General features: G+C 36.8%; 1 protein-coding gene across 2 annotated transcripts in view; it reads right to left on the minus strand.

Annotated features, from left to right (window-relative positions):
- The window catches only part of NEDD4 (neural precursor cell expressed, developmentally down-regulated 4, E3 ubiquitin protein ligase), a 53,884-nt gene that overhangs the window by 12,224 nt on the left and 24,686 nt on the right, over window positions 1–16,974 (minus strand). For both annotated transcript variants that reach the window (XM_027644390.1, XM_027644389.1), the window contains 11 exons: window positions 8,242–8,292; window positions 7,364–7,425; window positions 6,141–6,243; window positions 5,378–5,547; window positions 4,736–4,853; window positions 4,433–4,600; window positions 2,673–2,738; window positions 1,972–2,091; window positions 1,319–1,525; window positions 297–374; window positions 15–69 (listed from right to left, as the gene is read on the minus strand). In XM_027644390.1, coding sequence (XP_027500191.1) covers window positions 15–69; window positions 297–374; window positions 1,319–1,525; window positions 1,972–2,091; window positions 2,673–2,738; window positions 4,433–4,600; window positions 4,736–4,853; window positions 5,378–5,547; window positions 6,141–6,243; window positions 7,364–7,425; window positions 8,242–8,292 — 1,198 coding nt within the window. The remainder of the gene's footprint in view (window positions 1–14; window positions 70–296; window positions 375–1,318; window positions 1,526–1,971; window positions 2,092–2,672; window positions 2,739–4,432; window positions 4,601–4,735; window positions 4,854–5,377; window positions 5,548–6,140; window positions 6,244–7,363; window positions 7,426–8,241; window positions 8,293–16,974) is intronic.

Genomic DNA, 16,974 nt, shown 5'->3' on the forward strand with positions numbered 1-16,974 from the left:
TACGTTGTACATACTGTGGTTTATGAAGAATATTCTTCCATCTGTGTGAGTTCTTTCTTCCCACCCTGGCTGCAAGAATTATAAATTTCTGATCATACAGTTTGCACAGAACTCAACATGATCTGCAGTTGTGGGCATTCCCCCACCCCCAATCTACTGTCAGCACTGGAATTCAAAACAGAGTATTTTTCGTAGGAAAAAGCAGGCTGCATTTTCCCATGTGCAAATGCCAATAATACTAATTTAAATGATTACACTGTTTCATCTGAAAAACAAATATAAAACAGTTTACTTACTGGTAATGGGCCCAGCTCTACTGGATCTAGAGAAGTCTTTCTCCTCGGGTGAGCAGGAATTTTCAGTCTTGGATCTTCCTTTGAAAAGAAAACAAGCAGCATGTTAAAATCCTTTTGCTGTTTTGTTCTGCTTTTAATTTTTTCCTCTTTACTAATGATTGTGTAAATAATATGCCTGGCACCAACTAGGTAATTGTTGCATATTCTGCAGCCAGGGGAATCCTTGGGGATTCTCACTACTCCAGTAATTTACAATCATCTTCTAGTGTCCTCTCAGCTTATTCTGTTTACATATATATAACTAAAACTCCCTCATTCAACTCAATTTTTGTGTAATTGAGTCGAATTAGTCTTTCCATACAGTTTCTGGCACACCTTGTACATTTTAGGTTTGGTGGGGTTTTTTTGTTGTTCACTTGGGTGGTTGTGTTAAATGAGTTCTTTCCATAAATCTGGAGAAAAGAATCCTCATTTTGAATCCATTTAACGCATTTCTCTCTTTCCCTTTCACCTGTCAGTAATACTGACCTACTCCTGAAATGTTTAAGTCTAACAGCACTGCCAAGTGGTGTGCAGTGCCACTCTGTGGAACTGCAGCTGCACAACTCCCTCATCCATATTGTAGCTGCACCTGGTCTGCTTTCCTAAATATCCACATTGTTCCCTGTGATAAATTCAAGGTAATGGATTTCATCCTGAAGGTAAGTTTACAAAACTGATTTCTGTTAACAGCACATACAAGCTATCTCAGTTTTACAATGTCATCTAGGAAGTACTTTACATCTGCAAAACAGATTCGTATTTTCCTCCTTCCAAGCTAAACTTTCAAACACCAATACAAGTAGTAAAACTGATAATCTTCTACTCATTTCACATATTTTACATTACTTGGCATTACATATGCTCCTTAACAGACACAGTTATCTTGGCACTAAAGATCTATGCAGAAGCTTGCTGAAAGTAGTACAGTTTTGATTTGAGAGGAACTAGAATTTCAGTCCATGAGAGCAGCTGCCCATTACCCATGTTGTGGTTTTGGTATTGTGGTCAATAAAGAATGGTCTCCCATTGGGTGCATGTCGGACTTCCCAGCCTTTAGGGAGGAATCCTTGCTCCATTTCAGGCTGCTGCTGAGAAGACTGTTGTGATGAGTCACTTGATGTTGCTTGTGGCTGTCTTCCTATAGAAATACTTTGTGCAGCTGACACCTGACTTGTTTCTGTAGCAATCTATGGTAAATGACCAAAAAAAAAAAATCATATCAAATCAAAGCCCTGTAAAGCAATATATTTTTTCTATTAGCCTATATTTTTGACTGATGAAAGCAGTTTCATAAAGCAAGTGCCAGACAGTACACAGATTTGTTTAGTCTAATATCAACAACATCGACTAAAAATCACTGATAATGCTATCAAGGTTAAAAGAAGCCTTTCAGCCTTCTCAGTCAGCTATCACTCCAGAAAACCTCCTTGGTACATTCATAGTAGAGTGACTTGCCATAAATATTACTGTTCCTAACTCTCCTTGCAGTCTCTCAGATATTTATGTAGTACTTTACTAGTTTATGCCTTTCATAGGCTCTATGTCAAAGAGGTCTCTCAACTTCATTTCTATTACGTGAGATGTTTAAAAGGTTAAATGAATAAAAACATCAATATATTAGACGAGACAGTACCTGTACAACTGGCTTTATCCAGGTGGTGGTTCTAGAATTGTGATCTATATAATATGATCTTCCTTTGTCATCTTGTCGTTCTTCCCAGCCTGGGGGTAACCCAGATGAAGTAGGCAGTAACTAAATATTAGTAATAACAGATGAAAAACAATTAAGAAAACCATGAAACTTACTGTGAAAATGTTTTCCTCTGTCAAATTAAAACAACAAAACTATAATCCAGAAGGTTCATGACTTTTACGAACTGGATAAAATAGATAAGAAGTATTTAGGTCCTTACTGAATAGTTTGAAGTAAGAGACTTTTATTTGTTTGTTTATTTAAAATTCAAGCTCCTCATGTAAAATAATTCATTTATAAACATGCTTTAGGCATGGCTGATCCAGCCTAGTACTTCTGGCTAGCAGCTCATAGTTTGCAGTGTCACCATAAAAACATAATGTAACATGGTATGGTTTTTAATTAAAAGCAAACAATCTGAAAAACAAAACTTGTATCTTCACGAGAGCCTTCCTTCTGCAGGCTCTATCCATGCATCAAACTAATGCTAAACAAGGTTGGAACTTGAAAGCTTTACAACTGAACTAGACTCATAATTGCCATTTTGTCAGGACAGCTGCTGGACACGGAAGGCCAAATCTCATTTGAAATGTCAGCACATTATACACATAAAAGCCTGTGTTTTTTGGAAAATGACATACCACTGGATGTGCAGGCTGCTCTTCAAGTCTGTATGTTTGCAGACTACCTCTTCTGCCGGAATGGTTCTTGAAGTAGTGAAGAGAAATGACACATTAGCTATTATTATTAGCAGCAGCTTTAAGGATGGCAGCAAACAGTCAACAATGGTTTTACACTTCAAACTATTACAGTTTTCATCTGGAACAAAGTGTTGTATTTGTTTTGAAACAGTGATTTAATATATTTTTGAAACTCCTGTTTTAACACTGCTAGAAACATTAAGTTCACAGTGTCTATTATAATCTTAAAACAGAATAATAGAGGCTTGTGAAAGTTCAGAAAACCACAGCAATAGATGTTTTGGCATGTAAAACATTAGAGTTAATTACAACTAGTTACATCACAGTTGAATTTACAGCATAGAACTTACTGTGTTATCTTGTCAGTAGAGTAAAGCCTGTGATATATCACAGCTAACACAACTTTCCAGAGAATAGATAAAGTGAATAATGACAAGATGTGAGAGTCCAACACAGCCAGTTTGAGAAGAGTAATTCAATCCCTGGACTTTGCATAAGCGTTCATCTTTCTGTCTAGTGCCATAATTTGCTACAATCAAGCAACTGTAATTCATCTTGCTCCAGGATTTCCCTGATTATTTGAAGGATTTTTCCCTGTCTACATACCCTTTTATGTTCAAATAATTTGAACATCAGCCTCTATCTTTGCTCAGGCCACCCAAGCAAGCTGAAATAACAGTTTTCTTGCTACCCACTGGATGCTGAATAGCAGAGATCAAGTCAAGTCTTGTTACTCTCAGTTGGCTATTTCCAGCAACACTAGTGATGCACTTGTACAAGCTCAGATGAACACAGTCAATCCCAAATTTACATTTGGAATGGTATCCTCAACATCACAAAAGCTAATGATTACTTCACTACCCAAATCTAACAGACTAGATGGTCTGGGTCACCTCTATGGGCTTTCCTCAATGGACAGTGGATTTCTCAGGTCATGTATCAGGTTACAGGGCTGTTTGTGGAGCTCGGGTTTCACAAGACAGCTGAGCTTAATTGCTTGCTACCACCAAAAAGACAAGTTTCATCTCTGGCTATGTACTCCTGCTGCTTTCCTTTGCCACCACACTATTTGTCAGACAAATCAGCATGCTGTTTCAGCTTGCTACAGCTGTAAAAAAACAGAGTTGGGGAAAAGAGAGAATAGTTTTCTGCTGGTTTAGCAAGCTGAACAGACTCAGCCAGAGGTCAGACAAGTTTCACAGCTGGCACAAGGGCTGTGGAATTGTATGGCAAGCTCCCCTTTTCACTGCTATGGAATCAGCAGGTCTGCTCAACCCAATCATAAAACCTTATCCCAATATTCACAACGAAAAATTATCTATCTTAAGAGTTGTAGTGCGAAAAATCACCCACAAAGCACAACTCCTTTAGAAATAAGCTGTCAGGATACAGACAGCTTTCTTCATCTCTCATTTTCAGTAGCCCTATGACACTGGACTAGGATTTACAGACTGAAAAATAGTTCACGCAAGCTTGTTTTAACCTCAGGCAGAAATTCACGTAAGCAAAGTAGGGAAGAATAAAATGTTTGTTTAGATGGGTTTGTATAGTAAAAAGACTACTCTTAAAATCTCTGCATTTGAGATAAAATTAAAAAATTGCTAAATGAAATATTTACGGATCTAAATCTACCAGTAGTAGCCTTTTGTGCAAAATACTGCAGATATTTCTACATTATAACAACAAGAAAAATAATTTACAGTGTAGGCTGCTGACTGGCCAGTAGCTGAACTTCCAGAGGTAGTAAGTCTGTTACTCAATTCTTCTGCAAGATGAGTCTGAATATCACAACTACTCTGCGAGAGAGGTATTTGAAGGTTCTGACTGCTATACATTGTTGCCTCGTCTTCAGTTATGATTTCCCAGCTCTGTAAAAAGAAAATAAAGAAAAAATGCTTTTAGAAAGGAGTTTCAAGTTACAATGAGTTAAGACAAGTTTTTTGAGTAGACTAGATTAAAAAGCCACTTGCATTTCAGGAACACTTAGAGATTTACTCTTTTACCTCGGGGGAATCTCTGTTGTCCACATTTTCTGTCTCCTCTGATATCTGTCGCCGGTGAGTGAACACGTGCTGGGCCTCCAGCTGCACACTGCCCATATCTGCCACAGCCACATTGTCCCTGGTGGGGTGGGAGGGGAGAACTCAGCACACAGCAGCCACATTTTATCTTTCAACAGTAAGCCAGGCTAACAGCTAAAACATACATCACAGTCGCTCTGGCAGAGGAAAAAGGAACAGTCTGGACTATAAAACTTCATGTAAGCTGTTTAAAATGAGCAAGCATTTGTGTCAATGTGAAGTGTAAATTAAAATAAAGAAACAGGTAGCATTCCAGAGGAAAAAAGTAAGGGAAATAATTTAATGAAGTCCCTGACGGGAACGAAGAACCAGGCTTGAAACCAAAAAATTTCCTTTCCATTACTGTAGTTATTATCTCTTTAATTGCAACCAGTTTCTATCTGGACACACACTTCCAGAGCAAAGGAAGTGCACGGTGCAGTCAAAATGACCTCCAGCCAGTGACCATTGCCCACACAGGCTTGAAAGTTAAGCTACAGAAAGCCCTCTACTAATTCCCCTTGCTTTCAATGTAACTAGAGTGAACCAGCTACAAGACTTGAATTTTCAGGCCAAAACACATACTGAGCAGTTGGTCTTTTCCACTGTGTCCTTCTGAATTCATGATTGACGTAGTAGGTCCTGCCGAGGATGTCCTGCCTTTCTTCCCAGCCTGCAGGCAGTGGAGGAGATTCCTGCTGCTGCTGTTGTGGCTGGCTAGCAGCATCTGGTTGGTCCAATATAATCCATCCAGGCTAAGAGATATCACATAAGTGCTTTTAATATTACCAAAGCTGAAAAAAGTATCTCAATCTATTAAGCCACTCTCCCCCTTTTTAAGGTGCAGTTCCATTATATCTTAAGCCAGTAAGTTTGGCTTGGTGTGTTCATTTCTCAAAGATGAACAGGGCAAATTATGCATGCAGAAATTTTATTTAAGAAATTTAGAAAACTTGGTTAAGTTCCTTAAACATATTAGTATCAGAAGTCATTATTCCAGGAAAATAAACAGCATTCACAGAATACATTAAAAAAAGTGAACAAATGTCATTTCATACATATGCTGCAGATGAGGATACCCTTTTGTAACAAAGTTTAATTACAGCAAAGGTGGCAATGCTGAATAGAGGTAAGCCTTTAAAAGAAATCCATTAATTTACATTGGATGTGCTTACAAAAGATTACATATACACAGCAGTTAAAAACAGAAACTTAGATTTACAATTTTATGCAAGACACAAGCAATCACTTTTAACTGGTTTGTTTCTAAAACACTATTTATAGCTCATTTATATTTAGAGTGATTCCTAACATCTGGTTTTCAGCAATAAACACGTTTTTCTCCCACCTCTAATTCTTCAGCCTGTTCTGTGGTTTCTTCTTCCGACCCGTTGTTTTTAGGTAAGTAAGTCATTTTTAATCTAAGGTGGCCTTTAACTCTTGATTTATGGCTGCAGAAGAGAAAATAAAATGATCTGATTGTTCACTTGCGAAATTGTTCCCAGGAAATAAAATAGCTGACTAGAGGATTATTCTTAAGTTTCTCCATACAAACTTGCCTTTTTACAATTAATTGAGTTCTATTAATTAATTGAGTTCTATAATGGTATTGAGTTTTTAGATTTCCAGATGCATCTTGATATTATGCACCATAACTGGAAAACTTTCTTTCCAACTCACTTTACTGAAAACTTCCCTAGTATCCAGGGCATAACAATAAAGAATAAGAACATAAAGACAAGTTAGTTCATATATTTATAAGAATTCGACTGTGTGCAGATAATCTATCAAGCATTATGTCAACCTGCAGAACTACTTTTCCTAACACTAAGTTACAGCAAGCTCACACACTTCAGCATCTGCCTCTCTGTATTTAGCATAATACAACATTAGAAACCTACAGATCCCACATATTCTTCTGTTATTTCTAAATTGGAACCTACTAACTGAAAAATATTGATATGCATTTCATGTATTTTGTTTCTAAATACTAATTTACTGCTAAAAACTGCTCAGATTTACGTTAAGAAGCTGCATTTTAAAAACAAACATGAAATGCTTAACATTAATATCAGTGTCCAAATGTCACCTATCATTTACAAATTCCTTGTCTTTTTTAACATAGGCCTTCCTAAATGTTTGGTTGCTTCTCAGTGTAATTTTTTATACGTGTATTATATGTTTATATGTTTATTATAAAGGTCACATGAAACAGGTAAACAAAAGAGACAGGAAGGCAGGAAACAATTTTAAGTTGAAACGGGATAAATGAGTTAATGCACAATATTGGCCTCTGTTTTCACTGTTAAGTGAAACACTAAATTGAGCAGATGAAGTTACAATGCAAATTATATCATGGCCTGAAGAAAAATGATTTATTCTTACCAAATAATCTAGAAGTATTTAAACAAATTCTGACTTTTTAGTAGAGCCACAATATCTTACAAATGGACACTCAAATTTCTTTGATGAAAAGAGACAAATTTAGACAATATTTACATATTTACAACTAATTACACAACAACATTGTTTAGATATGGAAGTTAGAATTTCCATGTGCTATTTACTAACCTTCTTGGATGAAGAACAAAATCCTTAAATGTATATGGTCTCTCCATACTTGGATTTTCTGTCTGGAAAAAGACAAGTTTTTTCAAGACAAATCTTTATCAAGCACTTGAAGTTAAAGAAAACTATCATAAACTTACAATTAATTTCTTTATAACATTTTAAAATTTAATTTACAGTAACAGCAACACCAGTTTTAATTTTAGTAATAAGCCTAATGCTCTGGTTCAAGAAAAAAAGTTGCTTCTCAGTGTCTATGTACACTACAGAACAAAACAACAACTGCTCTTGGAAAGGTTTTGTCATGATTACTATTCTTTAAAATACTTACTGATAAACCTGTTAGTATCTACTAATGTTTTGAAACCTCAGAGGATAATGAAAAAGCTGATTTGTTTCAATGTTCTTGGTAATTTTTTTAAAAAAAACTAATCATGTGCTTTGCAAAAGGAACATAAAAACCAGAAAAAAAACATGTCCAAAGCAACATTAGCTCTATTTCCCACTTACCCTTTCTTGTATCTGGTTGTATGAATAAGAAACATTAAATTTACAGACTTTAAAGAAAATATTTTAAGAAATTACAATAATTACAATCTCTTCTTCAGACTGTTAATCTATGGAAAAGCTAAAAGCACTCTTAACTCTTGTAGCAGCAGAAACCAATATCTAAACCCAAGGTAACCTCCATTTTTAAATAAATATCAGCACTGAAAAACCCCTAACAAATCCACAAAATAAAACAAAGAACCCACAGAGCAGGAGAACTTAATCACATGTATTATCAGTACAGTTAACTTCCTTAGATGACTCACACAGTGTATACAGAAATATTTACGCCCTATCATAGTCGTAAAACACAAGCAAACAAAAATACAAACCGGTAGCTGATAAAGAGGAATATCCACTTGTCCAAGAAAATCATCTCGAGTCTACAGAAAATAAAAACAAACAAAAACCACAGAAAGCTGAAAGCTGCAAAGTGTTTTAAAAACCATGTCCCAATACCCCAATAGCACAGCAATGCTCTCTAAGAACCTGAAGGCACCCTGAAATTCTAGGCAATAAAAGTTGTTCTGTACAGAACAACTTCTGATTGACCCAACACTCAAAGCCTTGGACAGTTCTGCTTCTTCAAAATGAATTTTGAGAGAGCTGGGGGTGGAGATTTAGACTGTTTATTAAATAAGACAGACTAATGTTAAAAAAACACAGGAGAGTGTTCAGCATCTCCAGCAGAAAGATTGCCCTAAAGGACCCTCCACCTAAGAGCACCTGACAATGTCTATTAGCCCAGGCAGCTGTTCAAAACAATCATGTATAAACATGATTTTTCTTCTCCAAATAATACAGCTACTGTCAAAGATAAAATGAAGCAAAAATAAGTTTAATCTGTGATAAGTGCTTCGGAAGTTCCAGAAATTCTGGTGGTCCCAAGCCCGGCACGGGAGCTTCAAGTTTGGCATCAAAATCTGTTATAACTATGAAAAATTACCTCTTGTCTACACACATGGCAGAGTTTAGTTTTAACAAGTACTATCTGAAAGACTCTGCCCTTACTTAGACGCCTGGACTGTCTGACTACAACCAGAGTATGAATGCAGCAGCTTCACAGCTTGATTCCCTCCAGCCTGTGCTGCTGGACCAGGGCAGGGACTGACAGTACACAGTTGTCACTGTTCAGTTTACTGCTGATCATTGATTCCTGCTTGCCAAAGAAATTAAGACTTTAGTAATCCATGTTAGTAATTTCAGCATTCAGCAATAACCACCATCAATAACGTACTTGACTTCTTGCAGGATTACTGGAGCATGTGCTGAGTTGTTTCAAATTCATTCGTGATTTGAAAACCTTTGCAAACCTCCACAAAAGCAGGAAAATATATTATATGGGTCATTTAACATGAAGACAAATCCCTGTCTGTGTGCTAAAATCAGGACAGCACACAATTTTTTGAAGGTATATATAAACCTATAGTTTTAAAAAAACCTCCCTGTAACAAGACTACACTTTTTTTGCATTGACTGAGTAAGGAGCTGTGAGAGTCTTCCACAGTGTGGCCTGTGCAGCCTCTGGAATTTTAGGCTTCCTGATTTTTCCAGCTAACAAAAGATTTGGTGCCTATTCTTTCCTAAATGTGTTACTGTACTACAAGTTTTTATTCAGACTCATCCCCCTAGGTGATGGTGTTTGTCCATAAAACTTTCCCACCACAAGGCTCTGCATTTTGCCAACATCTATTCCCTTCACCTCAGGACAAAACCGTGTGTTTCACCTTCCTTCCAGCACAACTATATTTAATTTTCAATGCCAGTGTTTTACGGTATTAACAACTCCAGTCCAATTCTATCCATTTTTTGGTCCCATTGACAGCATTCTCCATTCAAACAGCCCTGACATTTCAGGTATTTCCTGAAGCAGTTCTTTCTCCCTTAATGATTCTGGTACCTTTGTTCTTTAGCTCTTTTGCCCTAAGTTTGACCATTTCATCTTCAATGTATATGGAGAATCAGTGCCTCATATTTGCCTCTAATTTTTACACCTCCAAAAAGCACAACTAGAGCTGCAGACTTGTCATAGGTGATATCATGCTAGAAATTTAGAGATACATAACTTCAAATTCAATTTGCTGCAGGTATGTCTTACGTTCAGATTTGAAGGGGAGGAAAGCAAAATTAAATACGAAACACCCAACTTTTTTGCTTCACAAACTTCTTTGAGATAGAAAGCTACAACAGGTTTTCATACCTGAAGAGTCTGAGACTTCCCTGCACTACTGAAGCAAAGCTTTCTGTGCTATTATAGACCACAGGTTTCTGGAAAAAAATAGCTATCATTTTTGCCTATGAGGTTCTTTTTAAAATGGCACAGCACATACCTTAGACATGTTAAAAGGCTTAGTATTTGTAAAGTTCTTGGCAATCCTCAAGTGGAACATGCCTTCCAAATAAATTATTGGAATGTGGAACAAAAGTTTTCTCTATTTTAGAAAACCTCAGAACACTGTGTTTGTTACCAGCATAATTTGAGTACAGGTTCCTGTTATTCACTTTATTATTCTGCTGTCTTTCCTGCTATTTTTAGCAGAGTTAGCCTCGATAACCAACCCTTTAACACTACTTTCTCCTCCAGCTAGAGAGGAAAATCCCCCAGTGGAGATTTCTGCTGACCTCCGAACAACTAATAGATAAATCAGAGAGCAGGAACGATCTCCAGCAATGTGCCCCACTATGACAAGCTGAGTATCTGCCTTCAAAGAAGTGCCAAAGAAGTTTCAAAACAGACGTGGCACACATGAACAACTAAATGCCAATGGAGCTGAAACTGTTTGGATCTCTGTTTCATGAGAGCAGGTAAGACAGACAAGTGGGTCAGTTGTTCTTGTCAACTTCTGATTTCTTAACAGCCACAGAACTCAAACTTTTGCTTGCCAAACCGTAAGTGCATAAACCTCAATTAATGATACAGTACACTAACAGAGAGGCCTTGTATTTTACTGATTCACTGGTTTAGTCTATAGAAAGTTATTAAAAACATGTGAGGACAGACAGCCGCTGTACACAATACATTTAAAGAACTCCAGTGCAATGCCAAAGCGAGCATTCAAAGAAAAGCACCAAAAGAAAATAACCAAGTCCAAACCTCATTTTCATTTATTTTATTAAAATATACTTAATAAGTTTTAACAGTTAAGATTTTGGACCTTTTTTTTCCCTGCAATTCCCACCAGAAATTGGATAGAAGCAGATTTTAAACAGACACGCTTATCTGGGCCAGATGCTTAAGAGCAGTACTGAGAAAATTACCCATAATTTATCAGGTTTGAAGACATTTAACTGAATTTAATGCCTTTCTTAATTGCTGGATTTACCACACAGCCTTTTGAAACAGTTCCTGCACAAGACCAGGGCATTGAAATAACAGGTATTTTCCCTACCAACTTTAGTGACACACGTTATGTGGTATAGTGCGTGAATTAGAATTCAAGTATATTCCCAGCCCTTTTCTGACTAAACAGACAGCTAGTTGTGCATATGTTGGTCTTTGCACAGAAATCTACAGCTGTATGGCAAAATGTGAAAGCACACAGCTTTTATTGGAGGGAATATAAGTATCAATTCAAACTGAAAAAACAAACAGTGATCTGGACTATTGCTGCTTAAGAAAACAAGAGCTCAATAGATCCCTTATAAGACCAACATTCTTCTTGCTTAAACACCCAAACATCAACATTAGTTACAAGCTTGATGAGAATGAAAAAAACTTGCCTGAGCTAGACTAGCAACTTCAAGTATTTTTCTTTTCATGCTGCTCTGAGTATATTATTTGGTTCTCTTGAACTCTAAATCAAGAGAAGTGAGCTTTTTTTCCTTCCAGAAAATACTGCCAGCATATGCTATTCATCATGGGAAAGCACTAGTTTCAAAAAAGCAAAATTCAATTATCACGTTAAGACTGTACCAAATTCGTAGATTCCAAAAGTAATGCCTTTTCTATCTTGCAAAGCAATAAATACTTGGTTGCATGCAATCCATTACAGTCCCAGTCTCTGGTATTTTTAAGGGGGAGAGGTAGATGGTGAGGAGATTTATTTTTTTTATATTACACGTAAGCATTTCTTTTGAGTTGGCATCTATGGCAATGAGACATAAGACCCCCCAGCATTTTCAAAATAGAGAAAATACAATACTGTTAGATCAAGGGTTATTACACAACACGTGTTTCTGCAGGACCTTCAGCCCTTCTGGCTGTTTCAACAGCACAACATGCCTCAGCAGTTTTACCATCTGCTTAACAGAGAGAATTTAAAAATGACACTGAAGTTATTTTCACTAATTCTCCCTCATTTCCAAAGATATTTTCAGAGAACTGCTTATCTAAAGATCAGAGCAAAAGCGTCATCTGTTTCTCCATTTACAGCTTACACATTTTATACAGAACCAGAATCTTACAGCTTTCTTAAAAGTTCATATTTAGTCTACAGGAGTTTTATAATAACATTCAAACATTCATATATTAGTCTGCTCAATGTGTGCTACTTTGAGAACTTGTGTTTAAAAGTTCATTAACAAAGCAATTTAAGATAGCTTTTTTTTCATACAAGAATTCATTTTCACATAGGCCACAGGAAGGCAAAAAGTTGCCTAACATAACCAAAGCATACTTCAGCACCATATTAACAAAGAATGTGTCAAAAGTTAATAATGCACTGGGTTTATTCATCAGGAACTTGAATTCCTTTGGTTTATGTACAGATGTGCCAAATAAGTTGCCATATAAAAAGCAGAAATATAAGATTTTATGAAAAGTCAGGAGTCAATCCAGACTTGTCTTGTGTTAAATCTGCCAATACTCACCACAAAAAATTCAGAAAACAGTACCAAATATTTAATTAGATACTATTTCAACAAGTCATTCCTGACATCAAGTCAGTTATCTTCACAGTAGTTGCATTTACTTGTGAAAGTTTTTGTACCAAATCTTAAGACTTCAAATAAAGTTTGAAAAACAAATTCTTGTAAGTAACAATTCCAGGTGCACTTTTACCTTCACCATTGAACACTGTAAAGTTTAATACACTGAAAAAAAATGTAAAACCCAATTGACTGTTAAAACTGCATGTGTAATTTGCTCCCTGAAAAAACAACTGGTAAACCACACTGGCTAATTAATACACTCAGCTGAAGGACTTGATACAGTCAGTCAACGTTTTGCTTTTCAGAGCAAGAGGGAACAAACAGAATTAAAAAACTCAACAAACTACTTGTCCTCAAAAGGCAGACAGACAATTGGAGCACCTCTGCATCATGGTCTCATTCCTGGGAAGTCAGTTCGATCCGGCACATTGTCACCCAAAGGCACAAAGGTTGAGCTTGGAAGCTCCTTTCCAGCCCTAACTCAAATCAGTTGGCCAAAGTTAGTCCATCTGGTTTTAAAAACATTAAGTCTACTGTTGATCCAAATTCAACATCAACACCAACTCAGGACCTCCCTGTACCCTTGCACCATCACACACACTGTGGCCACTGCCAGCCACGCTGCAGTTTTCCACACTCTACAATAGCCCTCAGCCATCACTGGTTGGAACAGGAGCCTCAAGTCCTACCTATTGACCTCTCCCAGCTCCAAGCCTAAACCTGCTGCTGCCAAGCCTAAATGTAGACACATGACCTGGCTAGAGCAGAACTTAGTGGTTTGGTTTGTCTTAAGCTCTGCTATGCCCAAGTTATAAATCCTACCTGTCCAAAACCAGTCTGCGTAAACTGACCTTGGGAGCTCAACCTCTAATGGCACAAGGCAACTACAACACAAATCATCCAACCACAATTACTTTTCCAACAAAATTGTATTACAATTTATTTCAGACAAGCTCAATGACATTACTAAACTTACATTACACTTCCCACATTAGACATGGCTTTACTGGCCTATAATCTGCCAAATGTTAACCACTTCAGTTTTCTCATTTATAAACTAAATATTTGTCCCAAATTGAGCTTACTAAAAACAACGATTAGTACAATAACTGGCTAAGGTAGAAACTCTATTAAAAAATAAGTAACACTCATAATAAATTCTGGAAACCCTTTTCCTTCAAAAACCCCTTGTGCTTTCACACTACTGAACAGGGCCTTCTCCCTTATCTCAGAAAATCACTGATTGCCAGAGAAATCATCTAGGTCTAAAAGAATCCAGTTCTATGTTTCTTCCCACATTCCTCTTACTGAGTAGCTGGAATGTGCCATTTGCATTTTAATATGCCCTAACTTCAATGACAGTTTGTATGTAATTTCAGCCAGGAACTTGCCGATGTCCTACTCTAAATTCTGTTTGCTTATGTTACAGTTGATACAGCTGAAAGCAGCCCAAGGTCTCAAACAATAATTGCATCTATCTGTAGACTTTTCGATTTGTTGTAAACTATCATGACAAGAAAAAAAGAATTATGCATTCACTTGAAACAGAGATGACTATACACCCATAAACTAACACTGAAATGAGCTACAAACATTTTGCTGGCTGCATTCCCAAATCAGCATGTTCTGTTTGTCACAGAGAGTGAGGAAAAAAGTTCACTTGAAATAGAAGACACTTAGCAGAAATGCAGGGCAGTCCCCTTCAGATGAGGGTGAGAGTCAGTCATAAGCAAATGACTCTCCTAAAAAGGCCAGTTGGTTTTGCTTACTTGCTCTATTTGTGAAATTCATCCACTTCCAGAAGATGAGAAAACACGTGTTAGAACATAGAAAAGCACCCTCAGCCCAGGGTGAGGATAGAGCATTTCTACCACTTCATCCTATGTGGCTGCAAGGGCTGAGCAGGCACCAAAGAGCCTGGGAGTCAGATCAATGCTCTGCCTCTCTCCTTGTATCCTTTCCCTGTAATGGCCAAGAGAAAATGCTTAAGGAATAATAAAAATAGCAGTTAAGAATAGTAATTCCTTTAATATAACCCCCAGTTTCTAATGAATAAGTGGTCATGGACCTTTTCATCCTGATGTTAAAATATATATTGAGAATGTAATACTCTTTGACGGACCTTCAACTTATCTAAGCTCTTCTTAAAATCCATTTCTTCATTTGGTACACACATCTTGAGACAGTGAGTTGAGCAACACCTAAGAGCATACTTGTTTTGTAAGAGTGGAGTGGAATCTCTGTTCAAATTCACCTCCCCTGAACTATAGTTTTATAAACTCCCTTTACACCACTTTTTTTTTTCAAAGTTGAAAAGCACCTGATCCACTTAGTGTCTCTCCTCACATAAAACTTATCCCAATCTTGTGACCCTTATTGGTATTTTTTGAGTTCTGTTATACATGCTTCCTGAAAAAGGATGACCAGAAATATGCATGCCATGCACCTCTGTGGGTTTGTACAATTCCATAACGGTGGTTTTAAATTTCTTAGTTTATTTCTTCACTAATAAATCCTAACCTTTTATTTGCCTTTCAACTGTCAACAAGATCTGAGCTGACATTTTCAGCGAGTCTCTCCCCACGACACAAACTATTTCCTGACCAGTATAAGAGACCATCACCACACAAGCATCATCAGCTGTTTTTCCTGTGTGTAATGCTTGGCATTTTTCAACAGTGATTTTCAAATTTTCTACTGTTTAGTCACTCACTAGCATGACATTTTGTGCAACTTTTGAGGTGACAATTTAATCCTCACTTGTGTTTCTTATAGTTTAGTTGCCATCAATGAGGAAGCCTTTTTCTGCACTTACAAGTATTTTTCAGTACTTCTGCTAAGGGTTCTCGTAAAATAATTTTAAAAGTTAAGTGCCCTGCATTAATCAGCTCACCCATCTTCACATGTCATTGCTTAGTTTGATTTGTAAGACAAAACTTCCTTTTATAAAAGTAGTGCTCAGTCTCCTCCCTGTAGACATCAAACATGTCATTTAGCTACTAGATCTATTCCATGTATTCTTGCTTCCATACCAGCCTGTTGCAGTAGCCTGTAGTTCCCCTTTTGGTCATTCTGAAATATTGCCATAACACTTACAATCTTCCTTCAGTAAGAGAATCTAACAGATTAAGAGATTATTTGTTGTAGTTAGTATTTCAAACATTTTATAGCTGAGCTTTGCAACAGTTATTGGGAGAATGCCTGCAGGTACAACTAGTTTTGTTAAGGGCTTCTGTTTTATGCTATAATGCCTACAAAGACTAGGATTTCTATGTCACCATAAAATATTCCAAGAAATGTTTTGTTTAACCCAAAGTGTTGATTTAATTTCTCACAGGAAGCAAAAAGAATGTACCATCCAAAAAAAAAAAATAATCAAATTATAACAACCATTATCATCTCATATTTGAAAGCCTGCAAGTCCTTTGGCTAGTCAGGAGTAAAGGAAAAATGTCTCTAGCCTGGCTTGTGAAAAAGTTTTACTTTAACACATTCTTATATCTATACTAAGTCTTAAGAGACAGAATAACTATAGCCTGTGGCTCCATTAAAGAAGCCACAGCATCAATGCTTCCCACTCTCTCGTGGTAGATTAAAAGGACATGAATCAGCCTGAAGGCTGGATAATTACATATTTACATAAGCTGTTTCAGGAGGTTTGCTCTGCATGGTTTTGCAGTTTTAGTTTCCCCATTTGCTGGCATGAGAAACGTACCCAGGCTTAGTTCAGCTGCAGACTATAAACAGAATGAGGCTCATCATAATTTGTACAGAGCACAATCAAACAAAACTTCGCCTTATTATGTACATGCAGCATTTCCTGGGGACTGCAAAGTGCTAGAGCTTGGATAAGTTGGCTTATTCAAGTATCTGCTGCAGTCCAGACACTGTTCCTTAGAGCATGATCATATTCTGAAAGTTACTTATGGTTAACTATTGTTAAATACAACTTGCTAAAACTGACAATGAAAAATTTTAGGGACAGAACTATTACCAAATAATATTACTTGACTGCTTACTTTGCTAATCTATCTATGTAGCAACCATTCACAGATGAGGCTTGTAAGATTTATCACATCCTTTGTATGCAATCTTTTTATTCCCTGAATAAGATCAAAAGCTAAAGCATGAAAAAAGGTAGAGAGGAAGGTGTAATAGAAACTCTGCATTTAAACAAGATGAAAAATAGAAGAAAT

Source organism: Corapipo altera, unplaced genomic scaffold, assembly GCF_003945725.1.
Source record: "Corapipo altera isolate COAL_440 unplaced genomic scaffold, ASM394572v1 50, whole genome shotgun sequence".
NCBI lineage: Eukaryota > Metazoa > Chordata > Aves > Passeriformes > Pipridae > Corapipo > Corapipo altera.